The sequence below is a fragment of the Daphnia carinata genome, chromosome 7 (genome assembly GCF_022539665.2).
Source record: "Daphnia carinata strain CSIRO-1 chromosome 7, CSIRO_AGI_Dcar_HiC_V3, whole genome shotgun sequence".
NCBI classification, from domain to species: Eukaryota; Metazoa; Arthropoda; class Branchiopoda; order Diplostraca; family Daphniidae; genus Daphnia; species Daphnia carinata.
This window is the reverse complement of record NC_081337.1, coordinates 8,080,833-8,099,165: the sequence shown is the minus strand read 5'-3', so window position 1 is coordinate 8,099,165 and position 18,333 is coordinate 8,080,833. Positions and strand designations below refer to the sequence as shown.

The 18,333-nt window shown below is 41.9% G+C and overlaps 6 protein-coding genes and 1 long non-coding RNA gene across 9 annotated transcripts; 4 read left to right on the top strand and 3 right to left on the bottom strand.

Annotated features, from left to right (window-relative positions):
• Window positions 1-37: 37 nt before the first annotated feature.
• LOC130687241 (activator of 90 kDa heat shock protein ATPase homolog 1-like) lies at window positions 38-1,723 on the bottom strand. The gene is made up of 7 exons (XM_057510386.2): window positions 1,477-1,723; window positions 1,333-1,412; window positions 1,155-1,264; window positions 885-1,092; window positions 488-813; window positions 287-423; window positions 38-220 (listed from the first exon to the last, which is right to left on the bottom strand). Exons 1-7 carry the CDS (start codon window positions 1,554-1,556, stop codon window positions 133-135), a joined length of 1,029 nt encoding a protein of 342 aa, XP_057366369.1. The 5' UTR covers window positions 1,557-1,723; the 3' UTR covers window positions 38-132.
• A 551-nt stretch (window positions 1,724-2,274) lies between these two features.
• Window positions 2,275-3,947, top strand: LOC130687259 (sepiapterin reductase-like). The gene is made up of 3 exons (XM_057510410.2): window positions 2,275-2,530; window positions 2,601-3,524; window positions 3,600-3,947. Exons 2-3 carry the CDS (start codon window positions 2,913-2,915, stop codon window positions 3,816-3,818), a joined length of 831 nt encoding a protein of 276 aa, XP_057366393.1. The 5' UTR covers window positions 2,275-2,530; window positions 2,601-2,912; the 3' UTR covers window positions 3,819-3,947.
• A 110-nt stretch (window positions 3,948-4,057) lies between these two features.
• On the bottom strand, window positions 4,058-6,198 carry LOC130687250 (uncharacterized). Its single transcript, XM_057510398.2, has 4 exons — window positions 5,800-6,198; window positions 5,495-5,672; window positions 4,571-4,696; window positions 4,058-4,455 (listed from the first exon to the last, which is right to left on the bottom strand). The coding sequence occupies exons 1-4, from the start codon at window positions 5,960-5,962 to the stop codon at window positions 4,059-4,061; spliced, it is 864 nt and encodes a 287-aa protein (XP_057366381.1). The 5' UTR covers window positions 5,963-6,198; the 3' UTR covers window position 4,058.
• Window positions 6,199-6,890: 692 nt separating this feature from the next.
• LOC130687286 (SID1 transmembrane family member 1-like) lies at window positions 6,891-12,077 on the bottom strand. Its single transcript, XM_057510444.2, has 21 exons — window positions 11,653-12,077; window positions 11,362-11,561; window positions 11,127-11,263; window positions 10,885-11,037; window positions 10,664-10,808; window positions 10,510-10,593; window positions 10,307-10,441; window positions 10,108-10,214; window positions 9,981-10,030; window positions 9,822-9,870; window positions 9,690-9,736; window positions 9,518-9,596; window positions 9,210-9,360; window positions 8,898-9,101; window positions 8,602-8,716; window positions 8,279-8,518; window positions 8,123-8,206; window positions 7,752-8,002; window positions 7,320-7,393; window positions 7,146-7,185; window positions 6,891-7,039 (listed from the first exon to the last, which is right to left on the bottom strand). The coding sequence occupies exons 1-21, from the start codon at window positions 11,816-11,818 to the stop codon at window positions 6,977-6,979; spliced, it is 2,574 nt and encodes an 857-aa protein (XP_057366427.1). The 5' UTR covers window positions 11,819-12,077; the 3' UTR covers window positions 6,891-6,976.
• LOC130687293 (uncharacterized) lies at window positions 8,374-11,234 on the top strand. Of its 3 annotated transcripts, none has more exons than XR_009000093.2 (7): window positions 8,374-8,514; window positions 8,591-8,748; window positions 9,670-9,879; window positions 9,959-10,217; window positions 10,290-10,414; window positions 10,875-11,022; window positions 11,097-11,234. It is a non-coding gene; the product is annotated as an uncharacterized LOC130687293 (long non-coding RNA). The 3 variants fall into 3 exon arrangements; XR_009000094.2 differs by having other exon boundaries at window positions 10,287-10,414; XR_009000095.2 differs by having other exon boundaries at window positions 11,100-11,232.
• Window positions 12,078-12,662: 585 nt separating the features above from the next.
• On the top strand, window positions 12,663-13,738 carry LOC130687265 (three prime repair exonuclease 2-like). The gene is made up of 3 exons (XM_057510422.2): window positions 12,663-13,059; window positions 13,126-13,213; window positions 13,288-13,738. Exons 1-3 carry the CDS (start codon window positions 12,704-12,706, stop codon window positions 13,573-13,575), a joined length of 732 nt encoding a protein of 243 aa, XP_057366405.1. The 5' UTR covers window positions 12,663-12,703; the 3' UTR covers window positions 13,576-13,738.
• Window positions 13,739-14,032: 294 nt separating this feature from the next.
• On the top strand, window positions 14,033-17,436 carry LOC130687230 (glutamate receptor ionotropic, kainate glr-3-like). Its single transcript, XM_057510375.2, is given in 14 exon segments — window positions 14,033-14,368; window positions 14,467-14,628; window positions 14,878-15,053; window positions 15,130-15,248; window positions 15,323-15,476; window positions 15,546-15,652; window positions 15,730-15,820; window positions 15,876-16,034; window positions 16,095-16,253; window positions 16,255-16,527; window positions 16,622-16,655; window positions 16,724-16,812; window positions 16,889-17,037; window positions 17,090-17,436. Coding segments are annotated over 14 exon segments (1,995 nt in total). The 5' UTR covers window positions 14,033-14,289; the 3' UTR covers window positions 17,334-17,436.
• Window positions 17,437-18,333: the final 897 nt, after the last annotated feature.

Genomic DNA, 18,333 nt, shown 5'->3' with positions numbered 1-18,333 from the left:
ATCCAAGGAAGAAAAGAAACAAGTTTTTGAATTAAACTAGACAGCAGACAAGTGTAAATAGCTCAAATACAGGCGACATGTTTTGTTTTTATGTGAGAGCGATAGGAGGTGACATGCCCGTGTTATGGACGATCAAAGAAGAAATGCTCCAAAACCAAAGGTTCGTTTGATCGCTTCCCAGTAGTATCTCTGCCATCCTTCCACAGTCTTGTCATACTCGCTGCAATAATTAATTATAAATTAATTTATAATTGCTACTTTAATAGTTTGTTTATGCTTAACTTACATAGATGGTATTCCAGTCTGGTTCAGCGATAATTCCGTGGAATCCCCTTCATCTTGTAGATCTGTAGTCACCGTTGAATGATGACCTTCTGGCCAGGTTTTAAATCTCCATTTTTGGACTATCTTTTTATTGGGTACCTAATTGTTAGAAAACTCATTCATTAACTGCCATGAATGTTTAGAACGCAATTTCATATCTTACCAGCTCAACAAATTCCCCGGTTATGTTTCCATCAAAGAGGCTAAATCTCCCGCCGACCGAAGAATTTACTTGTGCCGGGGCGCAGGTGAAGGCGCGCATCAATTCGGGTTGGGTAAGGACATTGTACAATTCAACTGGTGGGCATTTAAAATTCTGTTTGCAAGTATATGATTTCATCTCGACTTTAACTCCTATCTGTAACTGCTTCATGTCTGGGGTACTAAAAGAGGACGGCACTTTCACGGCAGGGTCCTTAACCACTTTGATCGGTGCGCCATTCTTAACTTCGGCATCCTTCTTCGGTAAAATCATACCTTGGGTGAAGTCTAAAAAGCGATAAGAAGAATGCATAGTTGTCATAAGAATTCTTCAAAGAACACAATTAACAGCCACTGACCTTCTTTTAAACTTTTAATGTACTTAGCAAGTTGTTCTTTTAGCAGTTTGGCTCCAAGGGTACGCATCATCTGCTTCAGAGCATCTGCATCAGGCCCCGTAGATGTTGTGGTTACATTGATATCTAGCTCATCTGCATTGTTTTCATCACTCAAGTTAGGGATGATGACTGTGCCTTCAATGCCTTTTGTAGTGCCACTCACTTTACCCTGGAATTTTGAGAAATGGTTACAGCCAAAATTTGACAACCATAGACAATCAACGTTATTACAGTCCATTTGAGTTGCAAATGCCATTCGAAGAAAAAGATAAGCTTAGCCTTGCGATTGTTGGCAGATGCTTCACCCTCCATTTTCTCAATTTCAGTTATAACACAGCTGCCTAGAAAGTCAAAGTAGGAGATAAAACAACCTTCATGTTTGTGGAATCTTAAATACAATAAAGGTTACCAATGTTGTCACTGATCTCCAAGCCATTAAGAAGCTCTTCTAACTTGTCCTTAGACCATTGTGAAGCATTCTTCTCAGTCCTAAACAAGTGCCGAATTAGTGTGTTTCTTTCGTTACATAAACAAAGCTCCCGGTATATTTTACCAGTGCCAGTTGTTAACGTTAGTTGCGTCGGGCCTCTCTTCAACAATCCAACGAGGATCTCCTTCACCCCATTTAGCCATCGTTATCCTAATTACGAAGACACAAACTATTTCTTACTCACAGAAGTATGACAGGACTGTGTGCGGTACAACTTGAACGCACCGTAGAAAACGCGGATCGCTTTCTGTTAAGGATCTGTCGGTACGGAAGCAAATTGTAACCAGAAACTTCTACAATGTGCTCGAAATTTCTTTCCGCCATCTCGCAACTGACCCAATAACTAGATTTCGTCTGCTTGTTCTCAAAGGTGTTCGATGTGTGGGACAACGGGTAACATAAGAAGACTAATAGCAAATAGCAACAAAACGCCACAGAATAATTAGACAAGGATTTGAACCTTACATATACAACTTTGAATCTCCACTAGTTCATTTTTATTCCGTTTCTAATTTTTGTTACCGAAAAGCGTATGAATTTTGCAACCTTTGTTTCATCGTCTGCTATGATTGTAACTTGGTCGCGCCGGTTTGGTTCTTCGGATTCCGGTGAGGTGTTAATATCATAAAAGTCTATAGTACCCCGGAATCCAGCGCGCACCCCCCGAAATAATGTAATTAAACCTCTATTGGAAAACAAAAAAAAAAGAAAAAGAAGAAGAAAAAGAAACTGAAAGCAAAAACAAATGACTTTACGGGGCGCAGTAGTAAACCGTGACACTAGTGCTCTCCGGGTTTGGGGGTGCAATAGCAAATTTTGATACTGGCGCCCCCAGATCCCGGGGTGCAATAGTTTTGCTATACATCTCTTAAATTAGCATATTTCGTTTCTAGTGTGTGCTGTTGCTCACACGTCTGAGAAACTGTACGTTTATACTTAATGGATGACCCGTGGGCATCCACCAAGGATGAGAATTACATATCGTCCACAGATTCAATGAATGTCGTTCAAGGCTTTGACAATAACTTTTGCCCAGCTGACCCAAAAGACGTCGCCTCCATAAACGCATCATCTTTCCAGCCTCTTCCCGATTCTGAAAGCTATTTGGCGAATTTAGGTATGTAAGGGTTTAATTTGTACTTTTTATTTTATCTTGTGGTTTTTCTGAACAATGTGATTGTTTCTAGAATCCAAGTTGGGCAAACTTCACAAGAAGTCAACCAATAGCAGTGCTGAGAAAAAGGATTTGCTCTTGTCTTTGGCAGGGGCCCGTGAAGGGCATATTGATCGCTTGTTAAACACTCAATTCTCTCAGTGGCAAGGAATTTGTGACGACAACTATTTCGACAATCCCGTTGAGGAATCTCTGTCAGGGACAGTGATTAGACACATAGCACCTCATTTACAAGCTGTTTCTACTGGAGAACGGGTACACCTTTTAAAGGCTGATCAGTTGCAAGAAGCTAAAGGCGAAGAAACTACTGAACCAGAAACCAATCATGAGTGAAAGTGATAGTGTATACATGAACTTCTCAAGTATGGAAGATCCTGTGTCAATGACAGAGTACTGGAACAAGAAAACCTTTGCTGTAGTGACCGGTGCCAGCCGTGGTATAGGGAAGACTCTGGCAGAGAAAATTGCTAAACAAATAGCTGCTGAGTCTGTCCTTCTACTGATTTCCCGTGATGAGAAAAGTTTAGGTTCGTTAAAGCAAGCCATCGAAACCGATCGACCGGCAGTACGCGTTTATGTTGGCGTGACTGACTTATCCATCTGTGACGAATCTGCTTTGAATGGTCTCGTGTCAGCTGCTCTTGCTGGCGATTCAACTGAATCCTTTGCCCACGCACTGTGCATTCACAACGCCGGATCGCTAGGCGACGCTACCAAGCGTTGCAGCGATCTAACGCAAACGACTTCGTGCGTTGATTACTTTCGACTCAACGTTGCTTCTGTGGTCGTACTGAATGCGATTTTCTTACGTCATTTCGCCGCGGGAAAACAACAGCGCAAAACGGTCGTCAACATGTCTAGCCTTTGTGGCGTGCAACCGTTTGCGTCTTTATCCCTCTATTGCAGCGGCAAAGCTGCTCGGGACATGTTTTTCAAGGTACGAATTCGATTAGTATTGATTTTCGGAGAATAGCGAGCAAGTCCTTTTTACTGCCGACTTGTGTCTGGACAGGTTTTAGCTAAAGAAGAGCCCGAAGTTCGAGTGCTCAATTACGCACCCGGCCCTGTGGAAACGGGCATGCGAAGTCAGCTTCTCGATCAGTCATGGATTGACGAAATCAAGTCGGGCGGTCTCGGCCTCACGACCACAGCAACGTGCGACCGACTCATGGCTCTTTTAGCTCGTGATTCGTACGCCTCCGGTGCTCACGTCGATTACTATGATTCATGAATGATGAAGCCGTGACGTTCACGACATTCCCACAAATCGAGCCAGACCTATCTATCTGTCTGTCTCCCACTGATTTCTTTTGTGTTTTGTTCGCTTTTCGATGTTTGCTGTAGATGTGCTTTGATGGAGCCCAAATTGACAAACGAAAAGAAAACGAAGCAAAAGAGAAAAAGAAAAATTTAATATTTATGTACACACACTTATAGGTTAACGGCGATTGTGATGGAATTTTGTTCGCGTTCAGTTGGACAGTTCGGTGAGTAGGGCGTCGGAGACGAGATTGTAGATGTCGCGCTTGATGCGTTCGCGGTGATAGGGTTGAAGCTCGGCCAGCATTCCGGCGATGGAGGCACAAAAGAGACTGGTCGAGTCTTCGTGATGGTGGTGAACGATCCGTTGTCGTTTGGAGGGCGGACAGTGAGAGACATCGACCGATTCGACCGTGGCCTCGATGGGCAGAGCGCAAATCTCCCTGTCACCGCCATTGTTGTTGTTTTGCTGTTGTTGTTCACGTCTGAGCTGTTGTTGTTGCCTCCGCGTCATGGCGGCCCCTCTGGCCACCAGTTCTTTCTTGATGGCCACCATGGCGCGGTTCCCGTTGGACAGGTGATGCGGGGCCCCGTCGTCGGAAACGCTGCTGAAAAGATTGACACGCAACACAAAACAAAGAAAAGTTGAAGTTGTGAGGGGAAAAAACTCGTTTTTCACTCGATAAAACGATTTAAAAAAAAAAAAAGAATGAATCTAATCACCTGACAAACTCAATGTTGCCCCCATCAGAATTATTGCGCTCGTCGTCCGACTGGAACTCGCCTTCCATATCGTGCGGGTTAATGCACATTTCAAAATGGTTTTCATTGCTGCTGGACGTCCGATTACTGTGTCCGTAACAAAAAAAAAGTAAATAGAAGCGAGAAAAAGGAATGAGTAAAAAAAGAAAAAGAAAAACCACTAGATTTCAACCTTCAACGTTCCGTCATCCGCTCGCTTTGGGGGTCTGGAATCGTGACCGAAAGTCAAGATATTCTTCTACCACCTGCCTCCCCCCCTCCACTTCTCCTGCGTCTCCCTTTTTTTTTGTATCCCCACCCACCTTTGCTGGCCTGGCCGGAGCCTCTGAGCATTTGAAGCCTGACAAAATCCCAAGCTGCCAAAAAGTAAAGCCCACAAGGAGAACAACAAAAAGGGAAAGAGAGGGGTGGTTGGTAGTGGTGGGCGAGATCGGGGGTCTCCGACCGCGCCACGACCAGAGCAGTGCCTCCATACTATTACTTACTGCTACTACTTACTGCATTCAAGAACCGAACCCAACCAACCATCACGGCCGTACGTTGCCTGCGGCAGATCAAGCTAGCCGACCAGAAAAATAAAATAAAAGGGAAACAAGAAAAAAAAAAAAAAAAGGAGACTCGATGCCTGTACAGTAAGGCGATTCTACTTTCAGCTGGCCGGCCGGTCGTCTGACTGGACTAGTTGGGTGATGGTGGCATCGTGACAGTCGGATCACACAAGGGCGGGTTGGAGAGAGGTATCGAGTGGGTGTAGGAGGAGGATGATGACGTATAGTAGTGCACACACACACACGTAAAAATGCTATGCTGGTTACTTAGTCCCCTTCTTGTTTTTTTTAAAGAAAGGGGGTTTTATTTGTGTAAAGAGTAATTTGTCATATTTACCCGTTGGATGATTTTCGCTTGATGAAAGGATTGAGGAAGGACATGAGTCCGACGAAAGAAGTGGCATCCGGCGGCTCGACAGTTGAATTGCCATTGGTGGCCCGGTACTTGTCGTTTCTGCCCAATTCCTTGACGTACTTATCTCTCATATATCTCCATCGCTCCTTGGCTTCTTCAACTGTGTCCACCGAAAGTGAGAAAAAAAAATGTAGCGTAACGTCATAGCGTGTTTGTTTTCGTGTCTGTGCAACGATGATAACACGAGATAAATTCGGTTGGACCATCGCAGAGGCTGACAAACTTACCGGATTTGCCGACTGCGTCGGCGATCTCTTGCCAGGCCGTGTCGCGCAGCTGATTGTCTTTGTTCGATTTGGTCGGACAGGCGTAGAGGACTTCGTGCTGGCGGACCTCTTCGATCAACAGTTGATCGGCCGCACAGGGCGTTCGCAACGTGGACACCATCATGCGCTGATTTCGCGTCTCGCCTGCGAATCTCGTAACTAACTGAAACTGAGCGAGCCACAAACACTGCTGGTAGTTGGTGGGCGCCAGCGGACGGCGGAGACGCGGCAGACGGAGGAGAGCTATCGAAGTCGACTAAGTGCCTAGACGACGGGCGACGGCTCAGGCGACGTGTTCGTGTTCACGTTCTGTTATCCTAGCTCCTCTCCTCCCCCTTCCAAAGGAAAACTATAAGAGGGGAGGAGGGGGTCTGCGCTCTGTTCTGACGTGTACTGTTGTACACGTACACGTCATGTCCGCCTAGTCACCGCAAAAAGCCCTCCGGCTTCTCTGGTCTTCCGGTCCGTTCTCTCTCTCTCTCTCTCTCTCTCTCTCTCTCTCTTTCTCTCCCTTTTCTTCGCCGTCTCCTATCACGGCCAGATGGCGATGAGGCGCGCCGGGCAGCAGGGCAGCAGGCGATCAGGCCGGGACTCGTAGACCGTAAAGAAAGGGCAAAGTCGACGCGGCAGCAGCGGTGGAGCTGTTAACCACTGCTTTCCTCCTCTTCTCTCTCTCTGTCTCTATCTTTCTGTCTCTGTGTGTCTGTCTCTTTCTATCCTCAGTTTTCTCTATCTCTCACTCGTTCACTCTTTGCTCTCTTGCTTCTATCCGCCTTAACACAACACCCACCTTAATCGCCTTGAGCTACTTCTCCGTCTTGGCCAGCCATGGAAGACGACCAACGAGACCTGAACCGACAAGAACAACAACCGTCAAAGAAGACGAAGAAGAAAAAAAAAGGAGGAGGAATTCTTTAAAAAAAAAAAAAAAAAAAAAAAGGGACAGGATAGGTTCATCTCGGCGTGAACGACCAGTAAAGACAGTGAAGGTGATATGCTTTTTTTTAAACATTTTTTATTTATTTTTATTGTAAAAAGTCAGTCATTAGAATATTACTATTATTGTATGGGGTTTGAACACAGCATCATTGTTCTCCTTGGATTTTTGTTTCTCCTCCCTCTTTTTTTAAATATCCATTCAGAAGACCGGAATATCTCGTCGTGATTTGGATTCAATGTCGTCATCCAGCGTCAACAGGAACTTAACAATTAATAGTAGAAAAATTAATGACTTTTTTCCATTAGACTTGTTTTTTTTTTTTCCAAAGAATGGAATTTCAATGTGTCAATTTAAATAGTGTAGTTACCATAAAGAAGAAAAAAAGACCTGTCGATGATAGAAAATGCCTGCGCACACAGATAACACACGCACGTAATAAAAAACAAATCCAGTTTCAGTGACTTGATTTACATAACGTAAAGCACTGTGCAGAGTACTAGAGTAAAAAATTCTTGTAGAATATCGCTAGAAAGGAATTTACCACAAGTCGTGCGTGTCATAAACATTAGCCACCAGACATTCTTGATTGAGCATCCGCGATTCGGCTGGACTTTTCTGCAGATATAAAAATCGAATTCTTTTAAACAATTCCGAATACGGTCGATTTTCTCAGAATTCATTGCTATTCATTTAACTATGTATACTGTATATTTTTTTATTTATAGGATTAAAAATGAAAAGATTGATGGATGACCAACGAGGATGTAATGGTGCGGTCAGACTGTGGACGGCACGCCCCTGAGGAGTCGCCGGCCAGCTGCTGCTGGTTTGCTGCACCCGTCGTCGTTGTCGCAGCCCGCTGCAGTGGCAGCGACAGTCTATACCCATACCTGCGCTTACGGCTTATTCAGAAGCAACAGACAACAACAACAGCGCAACTTTCTCTCTTGGGGCCTTTGCGTGTCTTACGTACCTCCCACTTGGCCGCTTTTTTCAAAAAGAAATAGGAACCGGTCAGCCAAAACGCCAGGGCCGCCAGTAGGAACAAGAAAGGGTAGATGCGGTGCGTGACGAAGGCCCACTCCCGCTTGTGCATCTTCATGATGACGTAAAAGACGGAATAGACAAACAGGTTGATCATGAAGACCGCCAGAATGTGCGTGTTGAAATCCACGCTGTCCATCACCAGTTGGGTGACGGCAAATGCCACGTTGCAAACAACCCCTGTGTGTCATCATGTTCAAAACATGCGATTGAGAACTCATTTGCAACACCTTAAAAAAAAAAAATATGTCTCATGGAACACGAATGGCGTAATACCAATCCGGCAGCCCCTTCACTCACCAACGACCACCAAGGTCAAGCGCTCTAGATACAGCGGTCGTGACTTCCAGCAGGTGTTGACGTGCTCCACCATTGTTTCTTTGTCTGTTGAGTGAAGGGAGAACGGCAACAATCAAGTGGTACGCCGGCTAGTTCTTTTTTTTTTTATGTACTCACCCAACTTCCAATGGCCCATGTAGTAGACGTCGATGGCCAGGGCGACGCAGGCAATCAGGTGAACCACAGTGAAACCCAATTTGAAGTAGAATTCGCTGGTGAAGGTCGTCCCGGCTCCGAGCAGGACCAACATCGCCAGGACGATATAGGCCATGTAGGACTTGACGTTGATATCGGCGTGACGTGCGTGATACAGTTTCAGGGTGCACAGCACTGCTAATACGTACATGAATGAGGTATCTAGAAGAAAATGATGAAATAAATCATTTTGATTTTGAAAATTAATCCAGCGTTTTTTTTTTTTGTTGTCAGATTTGCCGTACCGAATTGGTAATTCATGCGGGTCGGACAGAGGTGGTAGCAAGCGCTGAGTATCCCCTCGACGATCAGACCGAAACCCATGGAATACGAGAGGCCGTAATGAGGCGGAATGCCTCTCTGCGGATGGATCCCGCCGTCGTTACATGCAGGTATAATCAAGAGAGAGATGGGGAACGGGGATGAAAATTTATCATTTAATTCCATCGGACTTGCGGCAGCGCATCCGCTTTGGGCGGAGCTTTCAAATGAAAACAACAGCGACAAAAACAAAAAATGATGTGTGTCTGAAATGACTCACCTCGATGCCGTTCTGCTTGCTCATCTTCATCGTGTGGATGTAATCCCGACGTTTGGTGATGAGGACGAATATCGTGCCCAGAACGATGTAGCCAATGTTGGAGAAGAAATGGTTAAAGTCGCTAAAGTCCATGACCAGATGGTAGGGATAAGCGCAGGCGAAGTTGTAATAGCACATGTCCTGATCTCCCGTCGACACCATCATCTACTCACGTCATCGTAAAAGAAAAATAATAGCCTCTCTTATTTTTTTTTTAACGTCATTTTACGTAAGTGGACGGATCAACTTATGAGTAGTTTCTCAATTTTTTACGTCTTTGTGGTTCCAAACGAGCTGGATTGCTGGGATGAGGTAGAAGACGGCAATAATGCACAGCTCCGAAACGTAGCGTTTCGATTTTTTGTTGTAGAAATCCGGTTGGTGTTTGGTCATCTCCGAAACCCTTCTCCACCGTTTACTGGTCCTATAAAAATTGCCAAGACACAAACAGCCCCCCGTAAAAAAATGGGCGAAGAAAAAAGAAATACTTTTTTTTTTTTTAGGAAAGTCTGCAATCGACCCTTATTTATTTCGGGCTTGTTGTCTGTAAAGGATTTTAATTTTAAATTTTAAAAACTTACAGTTTATTTTCTTGCCGTGTCGGGCGAATCGGACTAACGGTGTCACCAAAGACGTCGTCGGCGTCATTAGATTTCGTTTCTGTCAAATCGTTACAATCGCACACGTTACTTTATATGGCAATTTTAGTGTGTGTTTTCTTTCTCTTTTTTAGGGATGAAGAAGACATAGTACCGTGACAGCTCATATCCAGATGTCCGTCTTCCGTCGTTGTCGTTTCGCTATTTCGGGGTGTTTATTCAAAAAAATGGAAAACCCGTTTTTCTTTAAATGTTAACGTTTAAGTGCTGCAAAATTGTACTTTACCTGATGTGAGACTCGGGTACTTCAGAGATCGGTTCCAACTCGGATTTGTCTAAAACAGGTAGATAAGCAAATTAGCAATCTAGATTATTTGCACAGTTGTCTAACACCAATCTCCCCGTACCCGTTCATCTTTGCAGATAAAACTTTTATGCAACTTACGCATTTTCACCGTGACCTCCCACTCTCGGCGGGCCTGTTTGGTTCGTTTCCTAAACATTACAGCATCAAGGGGTGTTATGACCATCTCTCCCAAAAAAGGCGAATTACACAACATAAAGTAGGGCACCTTCTAACTTCAACGAGGACGCATGTGGCGATAATCAAAAGGATAAATCCCGCGTAGACGCCCAACGTAGCAACAAAGATCACGTAACGGAATTGTTGGACGGACACCTGGTAAAATTAATTAATAATTGTAATGTTTTTTGGGGCTTTTTAATTCTTCTAAATTAATTTTTTTTTAAGCAGGTTTATAGCGGACATACAGTTTCCTGGATAGTGAAAGTGACTTCTTTCGTGCGGTTAGTTCGCCATGGCGCTAAAGTCCGGCTGTTCACGCATTTTTCATCATCCGTGTTGACGATGTAGACTAGGTAAAAACCTTCTGGATATTGCTCTTTCTGCAAAGTAATAAGCTCACGTTGTGGGAGAGGCGGAGTAGGTGTTAGACAGGTAACGTTAATATCACCTGAACGATTATGGTGGATTGGCCAGTCATCGTTTGTCGGAAACCTTCGTATTCAACGTTGTAAATCGTGTCGAAAATCGGACACTGTAATTGAATAAGATTTTTAGATAACCGAGTCCGGAAAAACTAAAAGCAAACTGATACGAGGACTTACTTTAGGACTTTGCACCGATACTGTCAGACAAATATCGTCGGGAGATTTGGAAGTAACAGCCACTTGTGTCACTGCCGCAGGAAATGTGAATTTAAATATGCGGTTTTGTGAGGGGGTGATCGACATGCGACGCTCTTCATCCAATCTAAATTATTATACAATCTTTGTGTTTTATTAGCACAATGTGACGTGAGGATGCTAATCTTCATAGGTACACTCACGGCACAAACAACTGACTATCGACCGTCATTTTAAGGCTGAAGGTGACATTCGATCGGCTCGAAGTTGAAACATCAACAACAATTTGATTAACCGATTCTGCACGTCTCGTAGGCTGAGGACACAATGTTCTTCGAAAGGTATTGTATCTTCTTCTATCATTCAATAAAAAACAAGCGAAATTCATTATTTTTCATGTCTCCTCATTTTTAAGTAGCTGCTGTCAGTGAAGAGAATTACTTACTGGTAGCCGGAAGACGATTCCAAGACATATGGCAACTCCCACGAAGTCACTGCTTTTTGTTGTCGCACAACAAACAGAATCGGATGTTCTACGTCAGCGTCGGAACTGTCGACGCTGACAGCAAAATTTTTTTGGGGCTGGATACAAAGAACCGTAGGTGTCAATGAAGGTACTTGATTAAAGTTATTTACTATAATTTACTGTGTTAAGAAGAATTATTTGTGAATGGACTTACATCGGAATAAGAATATATCAGGCGAAATTCTAATGAGCTGTTAAATGTTTTGGAATAGATCTGGCTGAAACTGGCCTGAATCACTTGGACGCAGTTGTTTTCACGAGTGTCGTCGGATGAAAGGCAAGTCATAGCATTTGTAGATTGCACCCTTGTATCCGTCCAATTTGCAGGTATCACTCTGAGTCCCTTGGAGTTCTCTTTTCCATCCAAACAACATAAAATTAAATATTCAAAATAAAATCATTTGTAAACGAAGCAACGGTGGAATTAATTACGTTTTTCATTTACCTTCTTTTAGAAAATCTTCTGGCTGCTGATGGATTTCACTTCCTAAAACCCCGTGTTTGGCAGGTTGAATCAACAAATAAGGTACGATCAACAGATACAAGAAGAAATTTTGCTTTTCTAACGTAAACTGTCGAGTCCAGTAACTGTTTGAGTTACGAATGCCCATCGTGGGCTGACATCGAAAACCTCGAACTACGAAGGAACACTAACCCCAATTAGAGAGCTAGACGGCGGAGAATAGCAGTTCTTATCGTGCCTAAATCTATTATTTTGTTTGACATTCACCTTGATAACGAAGTTCGAGTGCACTACGATAAACAGGGAAACCTGTGCCGTACGCTGCACCCTTTAGAATAAGAATCAAAGGTTGGTACAATGTGCCAATTCGACTGTCTGACACAAAGTGTGATTGAGGGTTTAAGCCGTTGAATCAGAATTGGACGGACATAATGCGCAGCTGGTGGTGTGTTACCTGTTTCGTGATAACGCATAGCATTTTAGGCCACGATGTATTGAGCACTAAAAACCAGCAATAGCTGGCGAGCAATCTCATCAATAACCGGAACTATGGTGGATGTTGTCAGGTCATTGAATTAAATGATATATTGTCTGTATCCTGAAAACACGTTAGAAATTTGTAATTTTCTTTACCATAAGCAGGTCGTGCTGTAGACTATCCACTTGATGACGAGTAGCTATACAATATGGAATAGATTAAAGCATCATTTATCACTTTAGATGCATAGTTTTATCCGGATTTGTTTTCTCTTTTGAGAAAGAAGGATTTGAGGCAGCATTGTGCCATTTCGAAACTAAAAATAGAGGGGAGTGACCTGTTTTTTTCATACCAAACTCAGGCTATCAGATAAGGTTGGGTAAGGTAAAAGATGGAAAAATAAGGAAAGGTTGGAACAAAAATAAAAAGCAGGAAAGGGTAAGAAAGAGACAGCAATTTCAAGGCTTCTCAAGGTTGTTAACCTTTCCCCTCGAGGTCATTACTGATTTTGGGATATTTGATGTTCATTTCTAGTCGCACTGTATTTCGATCACCATGTCTGTGCCTGACGCTGTTTCGTTAACTGTTTCATCAACTGTTTCATCAACTGTTTCATCAACTGTTTGCATCAACAGCCTTGTATTCTTTGACTTAGAAACCACGGGTCTTCCTGCTGACCATCCTGCAAGAATCACAGAATTGAATTTTTGTGGAGTTGATCGATTGCAGTTTATGGAGTGCAAGTCCAAAAAGATGCCTCGTGTCACCAACCGGCTGAATTTATGCATCGATCCTTCCAGGCCCATAGATCCAATAGCAACTAACTTGTCAAAACTCGATAATCGCAATTTGGGTAAACAGAGCAAGTTTGATGAGGATGTCTTCAACGTTATTGTCAGCTTCTTAAGCAGGTAATGGTCTTTGATTTTTAACGTATCCAGAAATTTCATAATGATTGCAAACACTTTTTATCTCAGGCTTCAAAAGCCCATCTGTTTGATAGCCCATAATGGTATGAATTTTGACTTCCCAATCTTCAAGGCAGAGATAGCTAAGTTTGGAGAGGTAAAGGAAATTTCAAATTCATTGTTCACTCAGCTGCTCTTCATTTTTTTGTCTTGATTTTTTTTTTGTTGCAGAAGTTTCCTCAAGACCTATATTGTGCTGATTCTCTTAAAATCTTCGGTTTACTGCAAGGTGTATCTACCGAACCCCCCAAACCTAAAAAGATGCGTAAAACAAAGTCGAATTCGCTTCGTTTAAACGAAATTTACCAGAGAATATACAAGAAGAAACCAGAAACGTTGCACGAGGCAGAGGCTGATGTACGAATGTTGTTTTTGTCGGCCATCGCGACCCCCGAAGAATTTTTGAAGGCTGTCGAGAGCAACGCAGTGCCGCTGACTAGTATACAAAAGTGCTGGTAGATCTCATGAATTCTGCCTGGTTATAGAGAAAGGATGTAGGTAATTTGTATAACTGATTCGCACGAAGGGTGGAAATACTATGCCATGTTTGATTGATTATCTAAATTGTTGACTCCCCTGCACGCAGATTATTTCGTGGACGTTTTGGTGGTTTATTGAATTTGAACAAATAAAAAGAAATGTGATGTTCCAGCAAACAATGAGGCTTTCGTTTAAGTCGCAAATGTAGCGCTCCGAGATTTGAAGAGAACTTCTAACAGAATCGTCATGGGATTGTCGATTAGTAGCTCCAATTAATTTCGTTGACTGTATTGGTGTTTAGGATGCTCAACGTAAGGTTGGTTGTCTATGTCCTTAAACCTCAATTCAATTTCGTTTAAAACTAATTTCATTGCCATTCCTGTATTATTTGCAAACGCCTTTATAAACGCCGCTCAGGTGCAGGAATTAGCAGGTGTAGTTACAAAAGCTAGTCCCACAATCGACCGCCTTCGTCTTGCAGAGCATGTCGACAATGGGTTCTATTGAGGTGTATGATAAATGGCCCTATACTGCTGAACCGAAGGCTTCGACGTATGCTTATATTCCTCTATAAAGGCAAAGACGTGTGTTGCGAAACCCTCATTAGACAGAGGGATTCGTTGCCAAACGAATAGGTTCAGTTTCTTCAGACCTTTGCCTCTGAATTAAGTATCAGCGAAGAGCTGTAAGAAAATGCTGTCGTCGTGGAAAATCATTGTAAAGATTTTGATTACCGTGCATCGCGCTATGGGAATTTTTTGTTTTAGATTCGGTATGTGTTACCTGTTAGAAGATCTTTTGTGTTCTCTTTTTTTATTGTCTTTTGTATGGTCTCTTTCCGGTGCTCTACCTGATGGGCTGTACTTGAAGCTCTGATTTATGATGAGGGATTGGACCGACATCAGCCAAGTAGCAACGTAGAATCATGGATGAGTGCTGCTGTTGGCGATGCTAACCGTGTTTGCCGTCCAGCATTAGCTAGCTACAAAACATTCCAGATCTCGAATGATTCGCAGTTGCCCGGAATATTAGGTAAGATGTCTTCGGATATAGCCGCACCTGCTTGTTTTGTCTGTACGTAGTGCAAGACTATTCACATCCGCTTTATTGATTGCCTTTTGAATTAGTTAAGGGAATCGTGAACAATTTCGTATACGCTGTTAGATTTTCTTTCATAAGGGACTTCTGACAATGAAACATGTTCTGTAACCTATGTGATATTGAAGGGTACCTAGTACGTCATGAATAAGTAATTTTATTCCTCCTTTTCTCCCACACCAGATCAAGTACAGTCATTGGACGGCATGGTGGTATCTGTCATCGAATGTCGAATTGCTGATATTATCGAAGCAGTTTTGTTTTCTTCTATGCTACCATTTCTTCGGCTGGACTTTTCGCCGTGCCCTGCAGTAACTAATGAATGGGAAACTGAAGGTTTAGAATTTTATCAGCTGAATGTAAATCTTCCCCTTCATACTTACTCACTTCAATTTTCTACCATGTATATTTTTTTATAACTATACTATTTTAAAGGACTTTAACAGGGATACCTGTGGCACTCTTAGTATCACCCGGTGGTTGGAACAAAATATGTGTTTCCCGTTCATGGACAACAACACAAGACTTTTCCTCATGGACAATGTAACGTCTAGGTAAAAAACTAAATAAGTATTTTAATACCAGATAGGTGATCAGTATATGTTTCTTGTGTGGATAACGGTAGCAGTGCAAGTAGAGAACTGCAAGAATGTGCTGGTTTAGATGATCTCCAATGGAGTAACGTCTCCTATCCAGTGACGTTCAATTCCCCAGATCTACCTGACAACGTGAAATGGCACCGTTTATTGAATGGGAAGCATTTACGATTAACGTCACTTGAGGTAAAACCAATGCCTTTTCATCATCGAATCCTTAATAGTAAAACCTCGTTTGGTTTTCGGCAAGTTCAGCGACCACCTTTTGTGATTTTTGAGCGCGACTCGTATGGATCTGTCATCGCGTACAAAGGATATTGCTACGAAATCATTAACGCGTTGCAAGAAGCATACAACTTTACGTACGTTTAAGAGACTAGTAGCACTGCCAACTGTTTCTTCATTAATGTTATTTAGAAATTTTAAATTATTCTCGTAGATACGAAGTCGTCTTCCCTGTTGACAAAAGCTATGGAAAAATAATGCCAAATGAAAGTTGGGATGGAATGATTGGATTGATTCTTGAGCAAGTAAAGGTCATCCTATCCTGTTCTATTTCATGCGTCCAATTCTTAATTTTTGTAGGATGCCGACATTGGTTTGGGCCCGTTTTCTGTTACTTATTCTCGATATGAAGTTGTCGACTTCTCCGTAGGGTTTCACGAAGAAACGGCCACTATATTGATCCCGCCACCCGGTGAGGAAAATCGCTTGCTAGTTTGTGTGAAGCCATTTGTTTGGGAGGTAAGAAAGTCTTCAGAAATCACATTTAAAATTAGCACTAATAGAAGGCTCACTTAACAGGTTTGGCTTCTATTGAGTGTTTTTGTGGTAATCCTGCCCGCCATTGTCTGGGCGCATTTTAAGTGTTTACAATTCCCTCATGGGGAAAAAACATGCCCAGGCTTAGCGAAACAATACGTCTTCGTACTTGGAGTACTGATCGGCCAATGTATTTATTTTTAATTACAGGCAAAGAGCAGATCTCATTATTTTTTCTGTAAAATTTCTCGCTTTAGCCGGGCAAAAATTCGCGTCGTTTGGGTTTTCACCTCGTTTGCTAGGAGCCGTTTGGTGTTTAAGCGCTGTCGTGTTTGCAAGTGCATATGTTGGAGTTCTTGTTTCATTTTTGCGTTTTCCAATATTAACGCCTATTATCAATAAGCTTGAGGAATTGCCGGTTTCCCACCTGAAATGGATTATTCCACGAGGAACAGCTCTCGAATCACTTTTCTCGGTAAGTGGGTAGAGCCAAATGAAGTGCTCATAACCTGTCGTTATTTTTCATGTCTAAAAAATAATTAAGAATGTTAATGCCAATCTTTTAATAGGAGGCGACAACGGGAGTTTACAAGACTATTGGGGGTAAAAAAAAAAAAAACATTTCTTTTATCCTGATGTATTTGTGTGATAAAGTAGATTTGAATGGACAGATGGATTGTTAGATACTCGGGGCAGCCTTATAGATTCCGGCCTGGATGGAATTCATCAAGTTACTCAAGGCAGCCATGCGTATATTGATGCAAGTTCATCTTATTTTGTACCCCTAATATGCTTTGTTATTTTAACTGCGTACGTCTATTTATTCAATCCAACAGGAAAAATCTTATCTCACTTCTTTCATTGCTGAAGATTACGAGCGCTCGGGCATGTGTCGTCTCAGTTTTGCCTATGAAGAATTCTTCAAAGTCAATTTAGCATTCCCGTTACCAAAAAAAAGCTCCCTCAAACCTTTGCTGGATAAAAAGTAATAGTTTAATTCAAAAATGCTTTTGTGGTAGCTAAGATTTATTTTCTAGGATTATGCAGATGATGGAAGCGGGTGTTGGAAACTATTGGAAGAAAATTTATTGGCCGTCTTCTGGTGGTAAATGCGGTCGGATCATACAACCCATTGGCGGACCCAAAGGTCTTGGCCTTTCAGATTTACAAGGTGCTTTCCTTATTTTAGCTGTCGGATGTGGATTGGCTCTTCTTATCTGTTTTGCAGAGAGGTATTCAGTCTCTGCCTTCCTCTGCTATTTCTGTAGTTCCTTCTGGTGAGCTTGTGAAATGGAAGTGCAATCAAGAAATCGACAGTAACTTGTTCAAATCTTCGATGGTTACTGCTTTCGTTATCTGCTAAAAGTAAAAGGAAATCGCTATTCGTACGTCAAATGATTTTCGCTACCGAAAATGAAAATAGTGAACTATAATACGCCTTCATTACCATAAAAGTCCTGTCTTTGTTTTGCGGAACGGCCTTGGAGCTATTTTTTAATAAAAAAGCTTCTGAGCTCTAGCTTATCATTTCTTAAGAAGGGAAGGTAAGGTAGAAACAAAAACAAACACTTCTTTTTACTAGAAAAAGTATTATGGCATTGCTGAAACTCAACATGAGAGTTTCAAATAAGAATTGTACTTAAGGTCTTTTGCAAAACAATCACATTCTTTACCAGGAAACCATAAATTTTGTAAGAACAGTTTCCCGATAAGTCAATGGTTTTGCGAGCCGAGAACGAAATAGTAAAATACTACAAGTACCTACTGTTATATTTGATATTACTCAAAAAACGTAACTTTTCTTAAAAACAAAGTTTATTTTTGTAAATCTTGTAAAATTTTGAATGTATACCGTGTATAGTTATCCATATTTAAGATTATTTAGGGAAAGAAAGAAGTGGGGAATTTTGAAACAACAAAAACTACCGCGCCAGTACGTGACAGCGCTAGTACAATATACCGAATATCGGTGCATACTTTTATATTTAAGATTACTCTTAAACCATAAATGTTGCTTCAAACCAAATATCATATTCTTGATCCTTGTTAAATTATGAATCAAAATCATATATAGTTATCTAGATTTAATGATATTATTTTTTAATCGGAAAATAAAGAGAAATTTTAAGCCCGAAAAAATAAGCCCGACTCTTTGTTTTTTAGGTTTAATTCAAAAACTATAAGGCCAATTAAAAAATAAACTTGATTTTTGTGTTTCTCACTTCATTCTGCATCAAAATCATGAATTTTAAACCAAATTTGAAATTTGGGCAAAAATGAA

Coding starts and splice junctions, on each gene's coding strand:
- LOC130687250 (XM_057510398.2), bottom strand. CDS start 5,962: ATGATGGTGTCCACGTTGCGAACGCCCTGTGCGGCCGATCAACTGTTG. Junction 5,673..5,799: donor CGACGCAGTCGGCAAATCCG/GTAAGTTTGTCA, acceptor CGGTGGACACAG/TTGAAGAAGCCAAGGAGCGA. Junction 4,456..4,570: donor GGCAACATTGAGTTTGTCAG/GTGATTAGATTC, acceptor CAATCTTTTCAG/CAGCGTTTCCGACGACGGGG.
- LOC130687265 (XM_057510422.2), top strand. CDS start 12,704: ATGTCTGTGCCTGACGCTGTTTCGTTAACTGTTTCATCAACTGTTTCA. Junction 13,060..13,125: donor ATTGTCAGCTTCTTAAGCAG/GTAATGGTCTTT, acceptor TTTTTATCTCAG/GCTTCAAAAGCCCATCTGTT. Junction 13,214..13,287: donor AGATAGCTAAGTTTGGAGAG/GTAAAGGAAATT, acceptor TTTTTGTTGCAG/AAGTTTCCTCAAGACCTATA.
- LOC130687259 (XM_057510410.2), top strand. CDS start 2,913: ATGAGTGAAAGTGATAGTGTATACATGAACTTCTCAAGTATGGAAGAT. Junction 3,525..3,599: donor CTCGGGACATGTTTTTCAAG/GTACGAATTCGA, acceptor GTGTCTGGACAG/GTTTTAGCTAAAGAAGAGCC.
- LOC130687286 (XM_057510444.2), bottom strand. CDS start 11,818: ATGGGCATTCGTAACTCAAACAGTTACTGGACTCGACAGTTTACGTTA. Junction 8,519..8,601: donor CCGCATGAATTACCAATTCG/GTACGGCAAATC, acceptor ATTTTCTTCTAG/ATACCTCATTCATGTACGTA. Junction 8,003..8,122: donor CTTGACCTTGGTGGTCGTTG/GTGAGTGAAGGG, acceptor GATGACACACAG/GGGTTGTTTGCAACGTGGCA.
- LOC130687241 (XM_057510386.2), bottom strand. CDS start 1,556: ATGGCTAAATGGGGTGAAGGAGATCCTCGTTGGATTGTTGAAGAGAGG. Junction 1,093..1,154: donor ATTTGCAACTCAAATGGACT/GTAATAACGTTG, acceptor TCAAAATTCCAG/GGTAAAGTGAGTGGCACTAC. Junction 424..487: donor CCGGGGAATTTGTTGAGCTG/GTAAGATATGAA, acceptor TCTAACAATTAG/GTACCCAATAAAAAGATAGT.